The 21,925-nt window shown below is 42.9% G+C and overlaps 1 protein-coding gene across 2 annotated transcripts in view; it reads left to right on the plus strand.

The window, feature by feature from the left end:
- The window catches only part of GADL1 (glutamate decarboxylase like 1), an 80,039-nt gene that overhangs the window by 17,371 nt on the left and 40,743 nt on the right, over positions 1 to 21,925 (plus strand). For both annotated transcript variants that reach the window (XM_024212118.3, XM_024212119.3), the window contains exons 9-12: positions 4,725 to 4,789; positions 5,047 to 5,128; positions 9,440 to 9,639; positions 18,769 to 18,820. In XM_024212118.3, the coding sequence (XP_024067886.1) occupies positions 4,725 to 4,789; positions 5,047 to 5,128; positions 9,440 to 9,639; positions 18,769 to 18,820 (399 nt within the window). The remainder of the gene's footprint in view (positions 1 to 4,724; positions 4,790 to 5,046; positions 5,129 to 9,439; positions 9,640 to 18,768; positions 18,821 to 21,925) is intronic.

The following is a 21,925-nucleotide window of genomic DNA, read 5'->3' on the forward strand; positions in this document are numbered from 1 at the left end:
GCAGTCTGAGAAGTACTTGCTAGTGGCCTGCAGAGAGCTGGCTTTTCTTGTTTCCAGCTGCTAAATCGTACTAAGAAGCTAAAAAAATAATAATTTAATATTAGGAAAATTCTACTTTTCCAAGTATGCAATTGCTGTAGTTGCCCCAGGGATCTTACTTGATTTCCAGAGGAAGGGGAGGTGTCCTGCACAATCCTGAATGGGATGATATGCGGTGAGCACGGCAACTTTGCTATTAAGATGTGGCCCACATTATGAAAAAGTTTGAGAATTCTTATCCTAGGCTGATAGTGGGTGGTAGGTATTTGTGTGTGCATGTAGACCCTATAGACCCTGTAACCCTATATTTTATTAATTTGTATAGCCATACATATCTAGTCAAGCTCAGGAATGTGGAGTGAGTACTCTTGTAACTGCAGAAAAGAACTCCAGTAATATTCATAATATGATCAATGATGAATATAAGAAAAAGAAAATAAGTAAACACAGGAACTTGTAATTCAGAAATAAACTTCAGGAGTCATGGTGATCAGAGGCCATTCTGAAAAGAAACAGCAACCCCATGTACACTGAAAATAGTGTTTGAAAGCTAAAAGCCCAGTTCTGTGCTGATTTATGCATTGTGCAGTCCAATGGTTATCAAGCCAACACCTAATATGGGCCTGTTTATAATTTTGAAAAAATAAAGAACAATTAAAATCAAATGACTTTGAGTAGATGTAAATGCTCTATACAGCAGGGCCATATTCTGATGTCAATTACACTGGTGTGAATCAGAGTCACTCTGTTGGCTTCAGTCCCAAGAGCTATTCACCATGCTGTCTAAAATTGAAGTCAGCAGAGTTATTCCAGATTTACACAGGTGTAACTCAGTTCCAAAGCTTACCCTATGTCAAACAATACTAGGAAAACTACATTTTCATAAGATTTCCTTCTCCAAATATAAAAAAACCACAACACTTTAAATTACAAGTTTGTGGATGCAGAACTTTTTGTGGGTTTTGTGTATTACACTGTATTTCAAGAGTTAACTTGTTGATTATGAAATGCAGGGCCTAATGTGGTGATTTTGTCTTTATTGTCTAAAGAGAAACTCTGAATAAAAATGAAAAGCTCCGTTTGTTATCACACACATAGTTAAAGTTGTATTGTCTTAGAACCTGATCCAACTTCCATTGAATTAAGGGGAGCTTTTCTGTTGACTTTAATGGGTGTTGGATCAATCCCGTAGCCAGTGAATGGGCATTTAGCATAAATGAAGTTTATTCGCAGCTCTTCCACAGAATTGCTGTGTGATCTTGGGAAACTCACTGAACCTCCTTGTACTTCCTTTCCCATTTGTAAAATTGGAATAATAACTATTACTAGTTACAAGGAAGTTGTGGGACTTTGTGATTCACAGGTGGAGAGAAGTACTGAGTAGTACACCTCTACCTCGATATAACGCTGTCCTCGAGAGCCAAAAAATCTTACCGCGTTATAGGTGAAACCGCGTTATATTGAACTTGCTTTGATCCACCGGAGTGCGCAGCCCTGCCCCGCCCCCCGGAGCACTGCTTTACCACGTTATATCCGAATTCGTGTTATATCGGGTCGTGTTATATCGAGGTAGTGGTGTATTATTAAAATTTTATTCCTTCCTGTATGAGAAAAAGGGTAGTCCAGTGGTGAGGGCACTAGCCTAGGACTTGGGAGACCTGCGTTTAATTCCCTATTTTGCTGCAGACTTACTGTATGATCTGAGAGGCAAGTCACTTATTCCCTAGGAGCCTTAGTTCCCCATCTGTAAAATGGGAATAATAGCACTTCACAGGTTTTCTGGGGATAAATACATAAGACTGTATGGTACTCACACACGGCAGTAAAGTGAGCCATATAAGTGCCTGTAAGACATGATTTTAACCTTTCATTCCCTGGTGTGCCTTCACTGTTCCTATCTCCCAGTTATGGTAAATACCATTTCTGGCCTTTTGCCTCTGAAACAGATACTGATCTAGATAACTTTTATAGACCAACTGATGCAGCTACCTCAGTGCAGCTGCTCCTCTGAATACTTGTATCCTGAAAACTCGGATCCCGTATTTCTACTTTATTACACTTATGTTAATAGAAATTGTGGGTGCTCAGTACTTCTCAGGATCCAGTCTTGGCATATTCTTTTTGTGGACTTCAGTAAGAGGAAGGCACTGTGCAAGTGTGGGTTGTGCAGGCATCAGCACACAGTTGTGCCAGTGCACCTCAGCCAGGGGTGAAAGTAGTAATAGGGACTTACCGGCACAGGGCTGGGTTGGGGCCGGCTCCGGCCCCCGGAAGGGGCGGGGTCTCGGGGGGAAGGGGCGGGGATGCGCGGGGTCAGAGCCAGCCCCGGCCCGCCCTGTACCGGTAAGTGCCCTCCTCCTCCCCCGCCGGGGTAGCAGCGGCAGCTGGGGGCTCTGGCAGCAGTTTAAAGGGCCCAGGGCTCGGCCGCTGCTACCGCCCCAGGCCCTTTAAACCACTGCCGGAGCCCCCAGCTATCGCTGCTACCCCAGGGCTCCGGCAGCAGGGCTCCGGGGGCTATTTAAAGGGCCCAGGGCTTCCCTGCCTCTACCGCCCTGGGCCCTTTAAATAGCCCCCGGAGCCCTGGGGTAGCAGTGGCGGGGCTCCGGCAGCTATTTAAAGGGCCCAGGGCAGTAGAGGCAGCGGGAGCCCCCGCCCTTTACATAACCCCCGGGGCCCCGCTGCTGCTACCCCAGGGCTCCAGCAGCGGGGCTCTGGCGGCAATTTAAAGGGCCTGGGGCTGGAGCCCCAGGCCCTTTAAATTGCCGCCTGGGGAAGCCGGGCCGCCCCGGTACGGTGCACCGGCTCTTGCCAGTACGCTGTACCAGGGCGACCGGCTTACTTTCACCTCTGACCTCAGCCCTAATTTAATAGTATTCCGGGACTCAGGCCTCTCTTAGGGCGAGGCTAAATACAGTGCGCCAAACTTGTGATGTCTGGGGACCAGAGTGAAACGACTACATCTAGGTCACTTGCTATGACCGAAGTCATATTTTAAATCAGGTCTTCATAAGTCTACCACAATGTGTTAATCCTCTGAGTAATCTGATTTTATGAATTTGTGCGTTTTTGGAGCTGAACAAATGCCCATTGACTTGAATTGGGACAAGATTTCACCCTTAGTGTGAAATTCACATTTCCTGAAAAAATTAGGCCAAGGTACGATATAGGGGCCTCAGAATCTCCCCCCTCCTCCCGCAACACAAAGATATAGCACCTACAGCCATCCTTGGGCTCTAGTAGTCGCCGTAGCTCAGTATGCCCCACCCCTGTATGGGATTCCTAGCTAATGAATGTAGGTTATTTGATGACCCACTGACCACACGCCTACCACTCTTCTAGTCCACCCACAATCCCCTGTGCATTCTTGTCAAGTGGAGAAACATTTCACTTGGCTCTTCAACATGAAGGGAGCCGTGGAATCCTTCTAAATGGCGTTTGTGCTTTCTAGCCTCGTACAGCAGAACAGCAGTGGTTCCACTTCTTTTGGTCATTCCACAGATGTGCAGGGATGGGAACCGAGATTTCACCCAATTCTATCACATGGCTTTTGGCCTAACTTCCAGTCAGTAACAGTATATACCACCATATACCAATTGCTTCATAAATATGTATAAAAAACATTTTATTTGCATTACTCATTCAGAAAAAATATTTATCTTTAAAAGGACTCTTCTATGAGGCTTTCTGAAATTTTCCACAAAATTTTGTTAGCTTTTAGTTCCTGGAAAAATGTTTCCAACTTATGCAGAAATCCCTGCCAGGTACATTTTAACACACACATTCTGCATATGCGTTTTTAAATTGCTTGGGTCCCAGTTCTGCATGGGTGGGTCCCTGTTACCTAGTCCCTGCTCTGCACAATCATGGGGTCTGCCTGCCTGGAGCTCTTTGCAGGATCAATGCCTTCAACATTTGAGCCCTTTTCTTTTTTACTACTACTAATTTCTTACAAAAGACTTTGAGCACATTATGTGACATGTGCCCCACAATCTCCCTTTCCATGCATAGCTGCATGGAAACTCTTCATTAATGTCTGAGATTTCTAGATTCATTGCAGCGGTTAGGTAGTTGGGGTCCAATCCTGCGCACATTGAATCCATGTTAAAAATTCCATTGATTTCAGTGATGCCACATCAGACCCTAGTAGGGTGGCCAGATGTCCCGATTTTATAGGGACAGTCCTGATTTTTGGGTCTTTTTCTTGTATAGGCTCCTAATACCCCCCCCCACCACCGTCCCGATTTTTCACATTTGCTGTCTGGTCACCCTAGACCCTGGGTGCTGCCGTCACATACTTGCAAATGTTATATTCCATAGTAAAAGTCAGTGGTCCAAATTCTGGGCCTGACTATGCAACTTACATAGAGTAGCCTTTCCTTGAGAGAGTATTGTCATCGAGGTCAATGGGACTACTCCTGTAAGTGCTACATAGAGTGAGTGAGTGAGATTTGCAGAATTGGGCGCTCTTTGACACCAGTGCAACCGACTTGATTTCAACATGGTTGCATTGATGTCACTGAGTGTACAATTAGGCACCATGAGCAAGGATCACACACATTTAAATCAGAGTATTGCTTTAGAATAAGATGGATTATTGAGGTTTTATAAAATAATGCAGTGGAAATACTTATAGAACCTTAGAATATACAAATAACATTGTCTTGGTTATTTAAATATCTCAACAGGCATCTTGGGGTGGCTCAGCTTTGATGTCAAGGAAGCATCGTAAGCTTCTGCATGGCATTCACAGGTAAATAGTTTAACGGCTCATGGGAACACCCAGGAAGGGTGTTAATTGGGAAGGGCACTGCTTAAGAATCTCTTTGGAGTTTGTATATCCAAAGCATTTTTTTAATCGAAGAGACTACAGAATTTATAGGGAGGGAGGAGAGGAGGGGAATTCAGAAATCTGTTATAGGCATTTGTAATATACATGGGCATTTTTCGCTATCTACTACTGTGATTATAAGGTAATCATTTGTTTTTCCTCTTTCCTTAATTCCCCAGGGCTGATTCTGTTGCCTGGAATCCCCATAAAATGCTGATGGCAGGAATCCAGTGCTGTGCTCTTCTGGTGAAAGACAACTCTGTAAGTCATCCGGTTATCTTTTAAATGCAACTTAAAATTAGGGTGTATCATTGCTGTACAGTATTATGGAAGTGGAAATAATTAGGATGCAATTGCAAGTTATTTTTACTACACTCTCCAATGCAAAGTATAGAGCTGTAAAAAACGTATACAATGTCACAAAGGACAAATAAATGATATGGGACCAAATTCACCCATGACACTAAACTCAACAGAGTTATACCAGGGTTGAATTTTGCACATGGTGTTCCTGTAACTTATTTGATTTAGATGATGAAGTAAGCTGCTCAGTCACACAGATGCAGGATGAAGTGGTCTCCAGCACTTGGAGCCTGATCTTGCTCCCATCAAAGTCCATGGCAAAACTCTCTCATCCATTTGGATGGGAGCAGTATTTAGTCTTTCGGTGGCATTCATTAAACAGTTAGGGCTAAATGTTTCCTTCCTTTGCACTAAATTTTAGGTCGACTTACAACCACTGCTCCTTTGCCTCTCCCCATTGTTCACTGCACTGTGCTGGCATGTTTCTTTCATCCCTTCCATATGGTTTGGTTTCTTCTTTGTCTGCCTGTCCCAGTGATGTGCTATGCTGCATAAAAATCAGCTGGAGGACAACTTAATTCGTGCTGTCACAAATTGACAGGAGGTGCTGTGTTCAGCAGTTACTTCAGCACATTGCACTAGTGCATCAGCAGGATAGGTAGATGAAAAAGAGATGGCTCACTGGTATTTCTGGGGAGGGATAGGTGGGCAATACCTCTCCTCTTTTTGCTTGCATACATGCAAGAGTGAAATAAGTTTCATTTTTTCCCCCCATGAATTCATCACTCTCTCCTCCTGAGTAACCTTCCAGGGAATTAGCATGTACTCCAAGTAGATAGGACTACTTTTTAAACACCTGCTGTGTTTGCAGTCTGACGTATTCAATTATGAAGCTGTTCAGTTCTGGTTATAGCAATATCTCAAGTGACCTTCCATGGCTTGCACTAACATTACACACCATGTTAGGTCTTTTTGTGATAGACATAATTATTTCCCATAGGAAAGAATGACACGAGGGGAACTAATATCCTCTGATGCTCTCTGTCAGAGAGCAGGATGTGGGTGATTGTGCCTGGTGGTTAGTGCAGGAGTGAGCCCTGGTGGCTACAGCAGGAGCCAGAAGTCAGTAATTGGAGCCAGGGGCCAGAGCCAGGTTACATGGAGTGAGGCAAAGCAGGGGCAGAGCTGTTTCCAAGCCAGGAGCTATCACAGTCATGGGCAAATGCTTTGAGTGGCCACCAAACTGCTGCTGCTGGGTTTAAGAGCTGGTCTGCTGACTCTTATTGCCAATGAGGCAGCCTACCACAGGCCAGCTCTGCTCCTCAGATTGCCTGGAGACTGGCTCTGCTGCAGGTTCTGATTCCTTACACCCGCTGCAATGCAGCTATGTTATACTTTGATAACTCCGTGTCCATCCCTGCCTCACCCTCACAACTGAAACACTATGCAGAATTGTGATGCGTAGTCCGTAGGAGCCAAACCAAACACTTTTTTTTTTTTTTTTGAATACCACTACTTTTTTCAAGCTGTAGCACTACCTATTCTGCTCGTTGACTTAGATGTCCACCTATGAAAGCAAGCTTTCTTTTAAAAACTGACTTAACGTGATGCAATGGCTGTGCAGGTAGATTACTGTAGCAGGTATGGGGCCACACAGAAGAACATAAGACCAGACTGTAAGAAACTTCAGGGATTGGAAAAGGCTCAGTGTTTGATTTGAGATTCCATCTTCTTGCCTTTGTCACCATGACTTCCAATCTCCTAAAAGGACAGAGGATGCTTTCTTAAATCTTACAAATGTAGGGCCCAGTTGTGGTTTTCCAGCCACTGCTCCAACTTGTGGGTCTGGAAGAGGAGCATTACCATTCTGAGGAGTGCAAGGGGAGAGCACCCCCGGTACCACTCTTTCCAAAGTGATAGCATGAGCTTCCTCCCTACAAGGTCAATTTTGCTGGCCACTATGGAGGTGAGACAGGCTGGTGATTTGCTGGCCCCTCTGGGAAGCTAGTGGTATTGATGGTGTCCAGTCCCCGCACACCCCTCCTTGAAATCTCTCCCTTTTGGTGCCCCTCAATCAAGTCCATAGCCCAATGTTCGAAGGGGAATTGAAGGAACAAGGAGAAAAGGAGGAAGACATAGTGACTTGAAGTGAGGAATGTTGTTCCCTTTTATTATTCCCTCATCGTAACAGATTTTATTCTACGTATGCCAGTAGGTAACTCGTATCACTTTTATATCCCTTGGATTTTGTCTTGACATATTTTCTTCTATTTAATTACCAGTTCAAGAGAGTTATCTGTGATGCATTGGAATGCAGATTAAAACCTGTACATTCTGTTACAGAAATAACACTTTTCACAAAAGTCTCTGTCAGACACCTTGTACCATTTCACAATCAAACTTGCAACAGATGTAGAGAAATGAAATATACCTTCAGTCAGTCCACACTGAAATTTAAAAAATGGATTGTGTTTTCTCCATGAGATGATGTTCAGCAAGGTTTCATGTTTATAGGCTTCACGATCTACTTAGAACACGTGCAATGTGGCTGCCACTTAAACACACAGTTGCAAATCCAGATTAAATTCTGTAGCCAAACTTTTACTCTACATGCATTCTAATTAGTTTCATTCAGCCAAAATCCTCCATTAGTTCCACCCTCCTCAATTATTGACCACTCCACTGCCCTCCTTTTGTCATGTAGGTGCACAACCTTAGGGCCATCTTCAACTTCTTTTCCATTTCCTGCTACATCCTGGCTCTTGCTTCTTCCTCCGCAGTATTTATCAAATCTGTCCATTCCTCACTCTCTCAAATGCTGCAACCTTCTCCTTTCTGTTTATCCCTATCTCTACTCTCTTTGGCCATCCAAACTTCTGCCTTTAAAATCATCATCTTCTCCTGTTGCTCTATGGCACCCCTTCCTCAAGACATTTCACTAGCGTCTTGTCTCATTGCACTTTAGTTTTAAACCCCTCATCCAAATCTTCCAGGCTCTGCTCAGCTCTGTGCCTGCTGCATCACAGCTCTTCTTTCCTCCTACTTCCCACCTTGTGACCTACCTTCTTCCAGCTCCCCTCTCCTTTAATGCTGCCTTTGTTTCCTGCCCCCCCCACCATTTGTAAGCTTGTCTTTTGCCATATTTTGTACCCCATAATCCTACAACAACCCACCCGAATGATGTGGCTTCATTCTTTTTCTGATCCCTCTACAGAACTCATTTATTGTGGCTTCTTTTTCACCACTCATCTCTGTTTGGACAGTCTCTACTGAATTAGTCTTGAGAGTCAGAGCATGTGAATTTTTTCATAAAATGCTTTCATTTCAAAACTGGAATTATGATGCAATAAAATAATTTCCTGCATGCTACTTTTAAATGTGAAGAGTGGCAGAAATCTCTTAGGAGACTGAAAATGATGCTGTATTGATACTCTGCTTGGTGTATTTTTATTGTACCAAATGAATAATCTATGCTTAAATCATTAGAGGTTGTCCAGTGTTTTTTGGGGGGAAATCGGAAATTTGGAGTGAAATACACCCCACCTCATAAGCCCCAAGTAATTGGACTGTACATAAGGAACTCTGTTGGAGCAGGCCAGATTGGATTCAGCCACCCCTTTATCCACAGGCAGGCCACAGGGCTGCAAACATAGGTGCTGGAACTAGGGCTTCTGGAGGTGCTGCTGCATCCTCTGACTTGAAGTGGTTTCCATCCTATTCAGGGTTTACAGTTTGGATCAATGGCTCTCAGCACCCCCACTATACAAATTGTTCCAGCACTCCTGGCTGCAAAGCACCTCCTCTGTGACTGCTCTTCCAACCTATGGACTGCAACTATGGCAGCAGCAGGCCGACACTCTATATATTTGGGCGACTAGTTCAGTGTAAATGCAGATCCAGTGGCTCTTCTTTTCACCTGCTCCCTTGGCCTCTTTGGGGCTGACACAGAAGACTCTTCCACAGCCCACAACTCATCATTGGCAATATGGGATGAAATCCTGGTCCCACTGGGATCAATGGCAAAACTCCCATTGGCTTCATAGGGGCCAGGGTTTCATCCAGTGTTCTTAAGCAATAAGGAGGGACTTGCATGGATTCTCCATGCTTGGGTTCATTCCATGTTGTTGTTTGTTTTTTGTTTTTTCAGTAAAAGTTTGGCACAAAGAAAATAGTGCAAGTTAATTTCCAACTTATAATGTTGCTTATAAAACTCAAAGGGTTTTTTAAATGCACAGCAGCAGTCTAAACTTTTATTTTATTTTAAAATAGGACCTGCTTAAGAAATGCTACTCTGCCAAGGCCTCCTACCTTTTCCAGCAGGACAAGTTCTATGATGTCAGCTACGACACAGGAGACAAGTCTATCCAGTGTAGCCGACGACCGGATGCATTTAAATTCTGGATGACGTGGAAGGCATTGGGAACTACAGGACTTGAGGAACGAGTAAACAGAGCCCTTGCCTTAGCTAGGTACCTGATCTCTAAATTGAATGTTGTTTTTTTTTTTTTTTAATTGACTGAAGCTTCCATAACAATGCCCACAGCACACTGTCTATCCTGAAACCAGTTAAATCTTTATAACTTTAAAATAATCTAATAATAATTCATAAATTAGGGATAAAATGAAGTTCAGGGTCCAATTTAAAGGGATACCATCAATCTGTATTAGGCCTAAAGGTGATCGTCTGGAAACTGATGCGGTCCAGTGAAGAACGCCCTTCCTATTTCAGATATCTAATTTAGAAACGACGCTGCTGTTTTTCATTAATACCAAAACACAATGGGCCAGATTCTGTGCTGTATCCAGCTGGAGGTGAATTTACCATTCCAGAGACTGTATGGTGGGGAAATTCCCTTGGGCCACTGTAGCCCCTTTATGGCTCTTTTATGCCACCAAATTGGTGGTAGTACCTGTAGGGAGAGTGGGTTTTCCTCCCCTTCCCCTAAAACTCCCTGTTGCAGGCAAGGTTTTAATGTGTAGAGTGCCACCGTTTTTAAAGTATGTTAGCATCTGTGGCTTCTCTCCTTGCAGCAGCCAAGAAATCCCACCACTCTAGCATTTGCAAGTGCTTCCAAGAGGCATTTGAAATTAATGCTTTGTTTTTAAAATATGTTTGAGCATGAGCCATAATGTTCTTGAAAGTCAGGTGCAGAACCTGGATTTAGAATGAAGATTGGGATTACCATAATGGATCATACAAGTGCTCCATCAAGTCCATACTCCATTGGTAGCCTGTATCTTGTGCCTCAGGAGAACGTGCAGGAAACCCTACAGCAGGATTTTATAGAATACCTGGCCCACAGGGAATTTTTCTTCCTAAGCCCCATTAATTAGAGGTTGGCTTCTTCCCTGAAGCATCCCTTCAAAACCTCTCTAATAGTGAATCTTTGCATGTTCTTGTTATCCTTATAAATTTTCAATCCTTTTTATTTTTAAACCCTACTAAGTTCTTGAGCTCTGTCTTGTTAGCAGTAAGTTCCACGAGCTCATTGTGCACTGTGTAAAATTCTCCCTCAATGAGCACTTCCAAGATGGTGTTGCCAGAGGCTCTGGGAAGAGAATTATTTATATGGGTTATTTTGCATGGACACTGACCTTTTTAAAATTAAACAAAATCTCCTTTTCTTTTTGTACAGTGCCTAGCACAATAGGGTCCTGATCCATGATTGGGGATCCTTGGCTTCAAAATACAAATAATAAATATTAATAACACTAATCAGCCCTATGTTGTTAATTTATTTTTAATTTGATGCCAAATACCATGTCAGAGAGAGTAATACCCTAGCATTTACAATGGTGCAAGTTAAAGGGACAGTTCCTTTTCAACACTTCCATATAAAGAAAAAGCTAAAACATAAATTGCGTAAAAATATATGTATTCTAAAGAAAAAAAGTGGCGCTAGAGGGAATTCATTAAAAACCAAATCCACTGTCATGATTCTGCTGCTTAAATGTCCCTAGTGTCTTTTGAGTAAATTGCAGTCCTGTGTGCACTTCAGGGCCCTCTGTCGAGATATATATATATATATATATATACAGAGCGCGTCAGTTCCTTCTTGCTATCAGTAGAAGGATTCAGCCACATCAAGGTCACTGGTGCAGGTCATCTGACTGAGAATGTACAGATTAATGGTGGGATCAATATCCTCTTTGATAGTTAGGATTTAGCTGGTGGTGTTTCTAAGTGACAGTGTGGGTTTTTATTTTTGTTTTGTTTTTTAATGAAATTGCCTTAATCAGATAACAGCTAGCAGTGATATTCTGTACAGTAGCTGCTTTGCTATCTTGACTTTGCATGGGAACAGGCACTTGGTAGCTGAGACATCAGTTTCCCTGGGCACTAAGCCAGATTTCTTAACTACATGACCAGCTGTGCAGCCTTTTTCTTGCTATGTTACAGTAGGGTTTACTTTGATGCTGCAGAGATGATATTTTAGTGTTCCTGAATATGACCTGGATTAATTCTGGAGCTAGTCCATTGACCTTACAATTTGAGGGCAAGAATTTTTCCACTGCCAGGCAGAGTTGCAAAGGTTTTTAATCTGATTGCAATTCTGTACTCCCTTTGCATCAAACTCTGGCCATTGCATTGATTTCTTCCTTTTTTTAGAGGTGAATCATGTTTTTATAGCATTAGCTTAGATCAGATCAGAATGCTCCTTAGCTATTTACTTGAAAGGACTTACTTTTAAAATACTTATGATAGAGTGCTCAACTGATCACTTTGGAGATTATTTTCTTTACATTTAGTCCTGATGGCAAAGAATTAGATTCCCTTATTTCCTTATTGCTTTATGGAGTAAGCTGCATTTTAGAGTCACAAGATTGCGATCACATCTGGGTGTTGTGTTAGACCATCATCTCCACAGTTTGTGTCACCTCTGTCTGATTCCTTTTCTAAAGACACCCCTCCGCCTGAAACCTAGCTTCATTCACTACTGGCTCCCCCTCAGTTTCTGCGGTGTTAGTAATTTCAAATACTTCTTGTTTTTTCTGCTCTGTTATGAAGTTGTTGAACTAGGACTCCACCCTTTCTGTGATTCCACAGTCAGGGGATAATAATAATACAGTTCTACTGTCCACCATGGAAAGATGTAGGGAGAAAATTGCACCACTGGTGCCAAATGGACCGGACATTAGAAATCGAGAATGGTGGATTTTCTAGTGGCTGCCTTTTTTGGCCATGGACAGTGGTCAGAGAAACATCAGATGTCAATCAGTCACACACCACTTTTAATCTTGTTTCAGTGGGTGGTTAAAATAAACAAAAAACAAAAACAAAATGCTAGCCACGGGGGAGAGAGCTATTTTGCAGTGCTAACTATCTTGCTAATGCTATTTTAAAATTGCTAACATCTTTCAAAAACAAGGTGATCTCATTTTAGCTAATCCAAAAAAGGGAAGTGTTGTTGTGTTTTTGTGTGAAGTTTTGTTTTAAATGAATGAGGGAACATGGGCTACTCCAGTCCAGGACCTCTCCTGAGCAGATTGTTTGTTGTGCTCGGTGCTGTAGTTTTATGATATGGACAAATGTCATATAGCCAGTAGTCAGGGTCACTAAACTTGTTTCACTTTAGTCCACAAAAATATCTCCTCCAGAGGCATGGTGGGTCTTTGCCCAGTTTGCTAACTAGCCTCATAGCCATCCCATAATAAAATCAGTCTAATCCTTGGTGCAATAATGGTAAAGCACCTTTTTTATTCTTTGCTTAGCTTTGTCAACCTGAACGTTACTGTGGTTGATCACGGTGGCCAGGTGGCAAACTATAATGCTAACGGTAACTGCTGATCTAAATGGACATTGAAAAAGAGATTCAATGCTGGCTTCGTTTTGATAAGACAGGTGGAAGGATCTCAGCAGTATGCAGTTAGATACAGCATTCAGAGCTGGCATCAGCACTTTGTCATGGCAATCAGGTTATATGGATATACACTAAGGGTAATGAGTCACATGCACAAGTCTTGTTAACCACAAACAACACGGCAACTCCCCATGCTCTGCTTTGAAAAAATGTATGCTCTCTAAGGTGTTCTTTATTGAGCCCCTGGATAAACAATCTCTGCAGGATCTCAGCTAAAGTGCCAGGCTGTGACAATGAAGCTGTGCTGGTGGTGCCCATATTGGGACTTTCCCCTGGCATGTACACAGGGCCCAAAGTTGGTGTTTTGACAGATTTCTTCCTCCCTCTATTTGTGCTCACGGTATATGGTGATAACCAGTAAAAGCAGTTACAAGCAGAAAAATGCCTAAGTATCACAACAAACGGACAGATTTATTGAAATATTCCCAGACCCTGGCCAGAATCCTGACAAAAGGACTTTTGTGGGGTCTGATCATGCTGACTGCACACACGGACTCATGCTGGCATTACTAATTTGCAGTTGCTGACAGAGCAAACAGGAGATAAAGTACATTCAATAAAGGCAGTAGGTAGCTAGATGTATGGAATATTGCTGTGTGTGGAATGGGACGCAGCGATTAACAACAATACAGTGCCATGGGAACCGTGTTCTCCGAACTGCAGGCCAGTGCCCTGGAGCCAATGCAGTTAAACAAGACAGATAGGAGTATGCAACCACTCCATTCACAGCCAGGGCAGCACAATACCCCTTACCTAGTGCCTTTACTCAGGCTATCACTACACTAGAGAGCTTACACCGATGCAGCAGTGCCACTGTAAGCTCCCTCGTGTAGCTGCTCTAAGCTGATGGGAGAGCTCTCTTCCATCAGCTTCATTAATCCACCCCCAACGAGTGGCAACATCTGTGTCAGCTGGAGAAGCTCTCCCGCCTCATAGCGCTGTCAATGCCGGCGCTTAAGTTGGTGTAGCTTATGTCGCTCGGGGGGTGGCTTATTCACACCCTGAGCGACATAGGTTATGCCAACATAAGTGATAGTGTAGACATAGCCTCAGAAGCAATTAAATAGGCCTGACAAGGATTTGGCTGCAACCTTTGCAGCTGGGGCTGTGCATGCAAATGTCACATGTAATTACTTTGTGTGAATATGGCAACATATAATGACCATAGAACCCAGTTTATCCAAGCCTCCATTATGCGGCTCTTATTAACCGAACCACCCACGCGCACACAGGATCATAGGAAATTGACATCACCTCCATCGTAGTATTGGTATGCCGTGTTTTCAGTCTTGTAAAAGATTGACACTATTAAGCAAAAATGTGTAGTGCTGTTATTGGATGCAAAATTAGAGATTATTAATAAAATTAAAAAAAGGAGTCTCGCTAGCAAAAATAGCCCAAAATTATAGCATTGGATAAAGCACAGTATTGGACATCAAACACAATGCAGAGCAAATTCTTAAATATTGCATGAATAACTCAATATCTCTGCATACTGGAAGACCATGAAGCAACTGAACGATGCTGGTCTAGATGAAGCCCTTTAACTGTGGTTTATACAGGCGAGAGAGAGAGGCATTCCTATTAGTGGTCTTTCACTATGCGAGAAGGCTTAAGGCTTTCATCAAGGTTTAGAAGGGGATGCATGTTTCTCAACTAGTCAGGGATGGCTCGGTCAGTTTAAAAAGCGTCACGACATCCGACAGCTAACAGTCACCAGGGAAAAGCTGTCTGCTAATTCAGGAGTTATTTCTGACTATTAAAAAAAAAAAAAAAAAAAAAAAAAAGGCAAGTATCTTAGCTGAGCACAACTTGTCACTGGAACAAATTTATAACTGTGACGGGACTTGCTGCAGGAATGGAAAGATCTGTGCCTGGCTACAAACAGAGCAAAGAACGTTTGACAGCCCTGGCCTGTGCTAATGCTAGTGGCACATCTAAGCTCCCGTTAATTATCATTGGTAAAGCAACGAATCCACATGCGCTTAAAAATGCAAAAATGGATGCTTTGCCCGTCCTCTACAAATCACAAGGAAAAACATGGATGGACAGTGTTTTGTTTCGTGATTGAGTTTTTAAAAACTTTTGTTCCAAGTATGCAAGCTCATCTGAACAAAAACAGCATCCCATTGAAAGCTATATTACTGCTGGGCAACGCAGTCGCTCACTCTGATGACAGAGGGCTCACCTCCCAAGATGACCCGATTTTCTGGGTTTTTTTTCTCCCCTCCAAACATAACATCTCTTTTGCAGCCTATGGACCAAGGCATGCTGGAAAGTCTAAAACAACGCTATCAACAGGATCTTCTTAATCGACTATTGATGTCTGATGAAGCAACTGAGAACAAAGGCAATATGTTGCAGCGCTGGAAAAAAAATCAATATCAAGGATGCTATATATGAGGTTGCAGAAGCATGGGAAGACATCTCCAGGTCAACCTTACAAAAACTGCGGAAAAATCTGTGGCCTGAAGTTATTGCTGACACTTAGAACAGTGACCAGGCAGCTGAAACAACAGCATTGGCAGCTGAAGAAGAGACCAGTGCATTTGTGGATCTCCTCCATAAGACTTCCTCGCTGCACAGAAGTCGATGAAGATGATGTTGCAGATTGGCTTGAAAATGATGCTAACTACCCTGGAAGATGCCAAAATCATTCAGACTGTACTAGACGCTGACAGCGATTATGCAGCTGAAGAGTCTGCTGAGGAAGAATTGATGGGAAAAAATTCTCACTGCGGTGCTGCAATAGCAGGAAACCTCTTCCTTCAGTACTTGGAGCAACAGCCTAATACCGACCCCTCTGAACTGCTGTTGATGAAGCCACTCCATGATGGCACAATGAAGACGAGAACCTCTCATCTAGAACAACGCAAACTGTCAGATTTTTTTTCCAGGCATTCTAAATGTGAGTGCTGCTGTACCTACCATCATGCTATGTACTGTACTTTCTGCATATTCCATATTGTTGTTACCATTAGTATTGCTGTTGCAGAAATGATCATTTTAAGTTGTATTTTTAAAAACTGGTACTCTTTATAGAAGTAATGGTTCATGTACGCTGTAAATAAGGAAGGGGGTTATGTTTTAATGCTTTGTAATGATTATCATTTTTGCATTTTTTTTTTAAAAAAATCGTACTCTTTGTGATGTTATGTGTACATAAGCTAAATAGAGATGGTAACTTGTGTAACATTAAACAGACTTTGTAGACCAATGTTTATCAACCTAGTGTCAGAGAACAGATTTAGGAGGTCGCAAGTACAGAGCCAGCATTAGGGGGTGGCAAGCAAGGCAATTGCCCGGGACCTCACGTCACGGACCCCCGGGAAGCTAAGTTACATGCTTCAGCCCCAGGCGCAGGGTTCCAGCTGTCAGCCACGGGCGGCAAGGCTCGGGCTGTCAGTTGTAATTTAAAATCTGATCCCCGCCTGTAATATTCCAATAGCTTAAATTTTCTAGCAGTGATGTCTCAGGCAAGGCCTGACTCAAGTGGCCTAAGGGGAAAAAATGTTTTAAATGTCCTAAACATTCCCTAAACCTGCCAGGGTTGCTCCTTCTAACTTCAGAAACTGCTCCTACCCTTTCCCCCCGAAAATCAAATACTGGGTGACATGATCACACACTCCCGCTCCTTGGGTAGGTCTACACTTACCCGGTAGTTCGGCGGCGAGCGATCGAACTTCTGGGTTCGACTTATTGCGTCTTGTCTGGACGCGATAAATCGAACCAGGAAGTGCTCGCCGTCGACTGCGGTACTCCTGCTCGGCGAGAGGAGTACCACGGAGTCGACAGGGGAGCCTGCCTGCCGCGCGTGGACCGAGGTAAGTTCGAACTAAGGTACTTCGAACTTCAGCTACGTTATTCACGTAGCTGAAGTTGCGTACCTTAGTTCGACTTGGGGGGTTAGTGTAGACCTGCCCTTAATTACAGTCATGCTGATCCAGTTAGGGCACAGAAACAATTCTATGTGACTAAGGTGACTACTTGCACAGCAGTAGGAGTGAATAACAAATACAGGCAGTGAACAACTTTCAAAGTGCTCATATGCAAAAAAAAAATTTCAGCCTCAGTAGTTTGAACAATTATGAATAACAATTGAAACTCTGTGAACAATTCACAAACAGGAAAAAGAAGCCAAAATGCGGACAAAGTGTTCACAATGAATAGTTTGACCATCTCTACTCTTGGTGCATTACTCCTAGAGCCAGTTGGAAAAACTTTGATGGAACCATATTGCACTGGAATATGCAGTTCTATTGAAATTCAAACATGTCGCAAAATCAGGTTGATTTTACCACTGTTTCATTTCAGAAGTAAAATGTGGAAAAAAGTTCAGACAATAGTGAGATGTCCCATTTCAGCATTTTTGGAACAAAATGTTTAGATTTTTTTTTGTTTCGAAATTACCTTGTTTTAATTTTTTTTAAATGTTGTATTATAATACAAAACAGCCAATGTTGCAAAGTTTTGATTTCATCAAAATGAAATGTTTTGGTTGACCCAAAACAATTTTTTTTTCCTTTGTGGAGAATTTAAAATGTTCAGTTTCATTATAATTTGGAACAAAGCCGAACTTTGAAATCCTTTGCAAAATGGAACTTGCATCTTCCCCACACAGCTCCAATTCCTACTTTTATGACTAGAGATGAAACTGAGCTGCGAACTTTGGATCCACACCCAAAGTCTTCTGACAATCAGATGGGGTGAAATCCACCCTTTTTCGGTTTAGAATTCTGTAGAGATCTGTGCCCGCTGTAACGTTTGGGTCAAGATCCAAATATTTCTGTAATTTGAGGGGTTTTTTTGGATCCAGGATTTTGGTTCAGATCTATTTTCGCTTATTACATTAGTGTGTTTCTGCTGGTGGTGAAAGAAGAAAATTTTCTTTTAGTGCACTGTTATTGGAGAATACCCAGGGATGATTATGCATCAGTGACATATATTGTTGTGTAAAAGTGAAACTGTGAAGATACTGAAGGTTGCTGAGAGAGAGGTCCAGTGCACCAGGGCATGATGCTAAAGAATAGGAGAGAGTAAGAGAATTGGGGGCAGTGGCAGGACTTAGAGAAATGTCAGAAGTAGGCAGTGAAGTGAAATGAGATGGCAGCACAGAGCTTTTAGCTGTGGAACAGAAAGTGAGTTATTAGTAGAGAACAACTCAGGCGTGGTCTATAGTAGCAACTTACGTTGATAGAACTACGTTGTTCCATACCCCTGTGGAAAATCCGTATCCCTGAGCGACGCAGTTATAGTGACCTAACTCCCAGTGTAGACAGCACTGTGTTGATGGGAGAGCTTCTCCCATCGACACAACTACTGCCTCTTGGGGTGGTGGAGTACCTACACTGTCAATGTAGATAGTGTCTCCACTAAGCACTACAGCGGAACAGCTACATCGCTGCAGCATTTTAAGTGTAAACAAGCCCTCAGTGTTGGAAAAGGGAGCTACGTTGGTGGATCCATGCAGCTCACAATTCTAATACAGGTAGGCCCAATTTCTGCTCCCAATGAAAGCGGGCAGCATTTGGTTTACACCATCACTCACCGCTTGGCTCCAGTCTTTACTTATTTTCGGGAGCTGGTTATCCCATTAACTGTTGTATTTTCACAGCAGGTAGAAACTTCTTTAAAGCTCTGCTATTAAGAAATCTAGACATGTTCAAGACCATTTTTTGCTACCTGCATATCCTATATTTTTGTTACATCTTATAAACATTGTATGTTTACTTGCAGATACCTAGTAGATGAAATTAAGAAAAGAGAAGGATTCCAGCTTCTGTTGGAGGTAGGTGACTATAGAACTGAGTTTGTGTTTTTTGTCAAATGCCAGTCTGTATTTTGGGTGCTTATTTAAATAAACTTGGTAAATTGCTGATGCACAGAAGTGTTAAACCACATCATATTGTTCATATTTCACATAATCAGTCTGTCCATTTCCCTTGCTTCTGGGGTTGTGTAGGCATTGGGACCTATGGCTTGAGTAATCCCCTTGTATGGCAATGGGTAGGGTTGCAAAAGGACCACCCTTACTAGAGCTGGTTGGAGTTTTTCAGTTAAAACTTCTGTCCTGAAAGTGGACTCTTCTTCATTTAAAAATAATAATAATAAAACAATCGCCACCCCCTGCACTCCCAAATTTCCAGTGTAGAACAACTGGCACTTTTCAAACAGCTCTACTGATAACTTTTTTTTCCTTCCAATTTACTCCATGGCAAAGTAAGTTGACGAAGTTCCTGTTTGCAAAGAATGCGCTGAGCAGCAGGGGTCTCAGCTCCTGCCCCTGCTCAGCTCTTTGGCCAATGAGATCAGCACCTGGGGACATCGAGGAGGGGAGTCTATTTAGAGAAAGTGTGTGTGTGTGTGTGTGTGTGTGTGTGTGTGTGTGTGAGAGAGTGAGAGAGAGAGAGCAGCAATAGGAGAAGGAGTAGAGTAGACCGGAAGATGGGGAGTAACAGGATGGCGGAGGCATAGGGGGAGAAAAAAGGGACAGGAGGAGGAAGGGGGCAGTAGACACATGAAGAGCAACAGGGTGGAAGAAGAATTAAAAGAACAGAAGTGAATTTAAAATTGAAATGTGGGTTTATACTTGTGCTTTAACTATCATGGTTGGAGTGGAAGCTGAAGGAAACTGAAAACATAAATTTTTCCCAGTAAATTTCTGCTAATTTGGAGAGAGCACACGGGAGGGGGGGGGGGAATTATCCTGGGTAACAAGGGGTTCTGGGGAAGGTTTCATGGCTTGTCTCAAGCCTATTTGAGTGGCAAGGTGTTCTGGAATTTGTAATCCAGAAGAACTGGTAGGAATTGTAAACAACTCAGCAGCAATATGTGCTGGGAAAGGGAAGGCAGGGATGTAAAATAGCTCAGGAAAGAGGTCAGATTTGATGTGGGGTCCTCTACAGAGTGAAAAACCTGGAGAGAGCAGCCATAGCTGCTGGTGAGCCCCTCCAGTGAGGGGATGCCAGGAGTATGGGTGGGAAGGAGGAGCAGATGGGAAGAGGCCTGCAGAAGAATAAGAACCCTAAGGAGGGGTAAGCTGCCCATTTGGGAAAAGGCTGCCAGTGACCCAGAAGTGTCAGTCCTGCACTGAGCTGAAGGTTTAGGTTTGTGCAAGGAAGCCCATGAATGAAACTACCTGGGGCAAAAGAGCTTGATGGTGGGATTGGGCAGTTGCTTTATTGTTTAGAGGCCCCAGGCTGGGACTTCTAGAGAAGGTGGGAGAAAAGCTTTGCCTTTCACTTGCTGCATGAAGGGATAAGATTGTTCAGGCCCTGAGGGAGGGACTGGAAACTACACCTCTACCTCGATATAATGCTGTCCTCGGGAGCCAAAAAATCTTACGCATTATAGGTGAAACCGCGTTATATCGAACTTGCTTTGATCTGCAAGCCCGGCTCCCCCAGAGCACTGCTTTACTGTGTTAGATCAGGTCGTGTTATATTGAGGTAGAGGTGTATGTGAAAAATGGCTAAGTGGAGCCAGTTTTTCTTGGACTTCTGTTGACTCTGGAAAAGGTAGAGTTTTCCTCACATAGCCAGAGGGTTAACCTACCCAATGAATGAAGGGAAACTGAGACATGGCTGCATCTGATGAAGGGAAGATAAGCCATTGACTGCATGCCCCCTCTGCCCTGAAACAAAACTGAGATTGAAACCCCATATTAGTCAGCTAGCGCTTCAGCTCATGAGGAAACTACTGTACATCCGGGGCTTGATCCATTCCTATTAGAGAAATATGGGACTTTTAGAGCTGAACTTCATTTCATTCTTTGGCAGCAGGTGGCAAGTCTGCTGATCTCTTCCTGCTGATAATGATATTCTCCTTGCTGATCAAAGAATGTATTAAATGCAGTTTAAAGTGAAGCAGTGAATATAAATAGTTGCCAGTGCCCTTTCATGAAAGAATTTGGCGTGGTCTAGGTAGTCTCCACTCACTTGGGAGGAGGTCTGGGACTACCAGCAGTGTTTGCATTGGGGCAAAATGATGGTGTGATCTAGCTATCTTCCTCCCTATTTCAACATTTGTTCCTTGTTTTTCAGCCAGCATCAGTGAAAACTGTGGGTATAGTAGGGTTTAGTAGTGGGGAGGTATGTTCTAATCCTCTCCATCCTTTGCCCCCCTTAAGTAGAGCTCTGAATTGCAAAGACATGGCAGGTCACTGTTAAGGAGGTGGAGTTTTTTTAGGAAGTTTGAACAGGACTGGGATGCATTAACTGTTTCTCCAGATGGTGCTATGTGTCCTTCATTTGTCCCAAAAGAAACTGGGTAGAATCTGTAGGGGCCTATTAGGAAAATTTATGAATCCTACATGCAGAATCCTCAGAAGTATGAAGTGTCCTAATTTTAACCAACCGTGAATGGTCATTGCTGTGAGTCTCCCATCAACAACAAGTTCTGAATTGAGCATAAAACCTAAGAGAGATACTCAGGAGCCGGGTGGAGAAGCGGAGTCTTCGTTTGTTCCACAGTCATGTTCAGAAATTTTGAGAGAATATCTCCTGGACAGGACATGTATATCACCCCAAGGAGTTTTGGACTCTAATTAAATGCATGGAATCCTGGCATCAGGTCCATTGTTATACCATATGAGTACCAGGCGGTCAAAAAAATTGCCATTATAAGGTTTTTTTATCAATAATAGGGTTTTCTGAAACCAAATTTTTTTGATTTTTTTTTGTATTATTGATGAAATTTCAATTTTTTTCACTTGAAATGAAAAATTAAGGAAAAATCAAAATTTAAGTTTTAATTTTGAAGTTGTGCTAAAATGTCCACCTTCTCCCTGCTTCCCTTCTCTCTTCCTTTTTCCCACTGGAAAAGGAAGGTAGGGGTGTGTGTGTGTGTGTGTGTGTGTGTGTGTGTGTGTGTGTGTGTGTGTGTGTGTGTGTGT

The sequence above is a fragment of the Terrapene carolina genome, unplaced genomic scaffold (assembly GCF_002925995.2).
Source record: "Terrapene carolina triunguis isolate 2854851 unplaced genomic scaffold, T_m_triunguis-2.0 Scaffold84, whole genome shotgun sequence".
NCBI lineage: Eukaryota > Metazoa > Chordata > Testudines > Emydidae > Terrapene > Terrapene triunguis.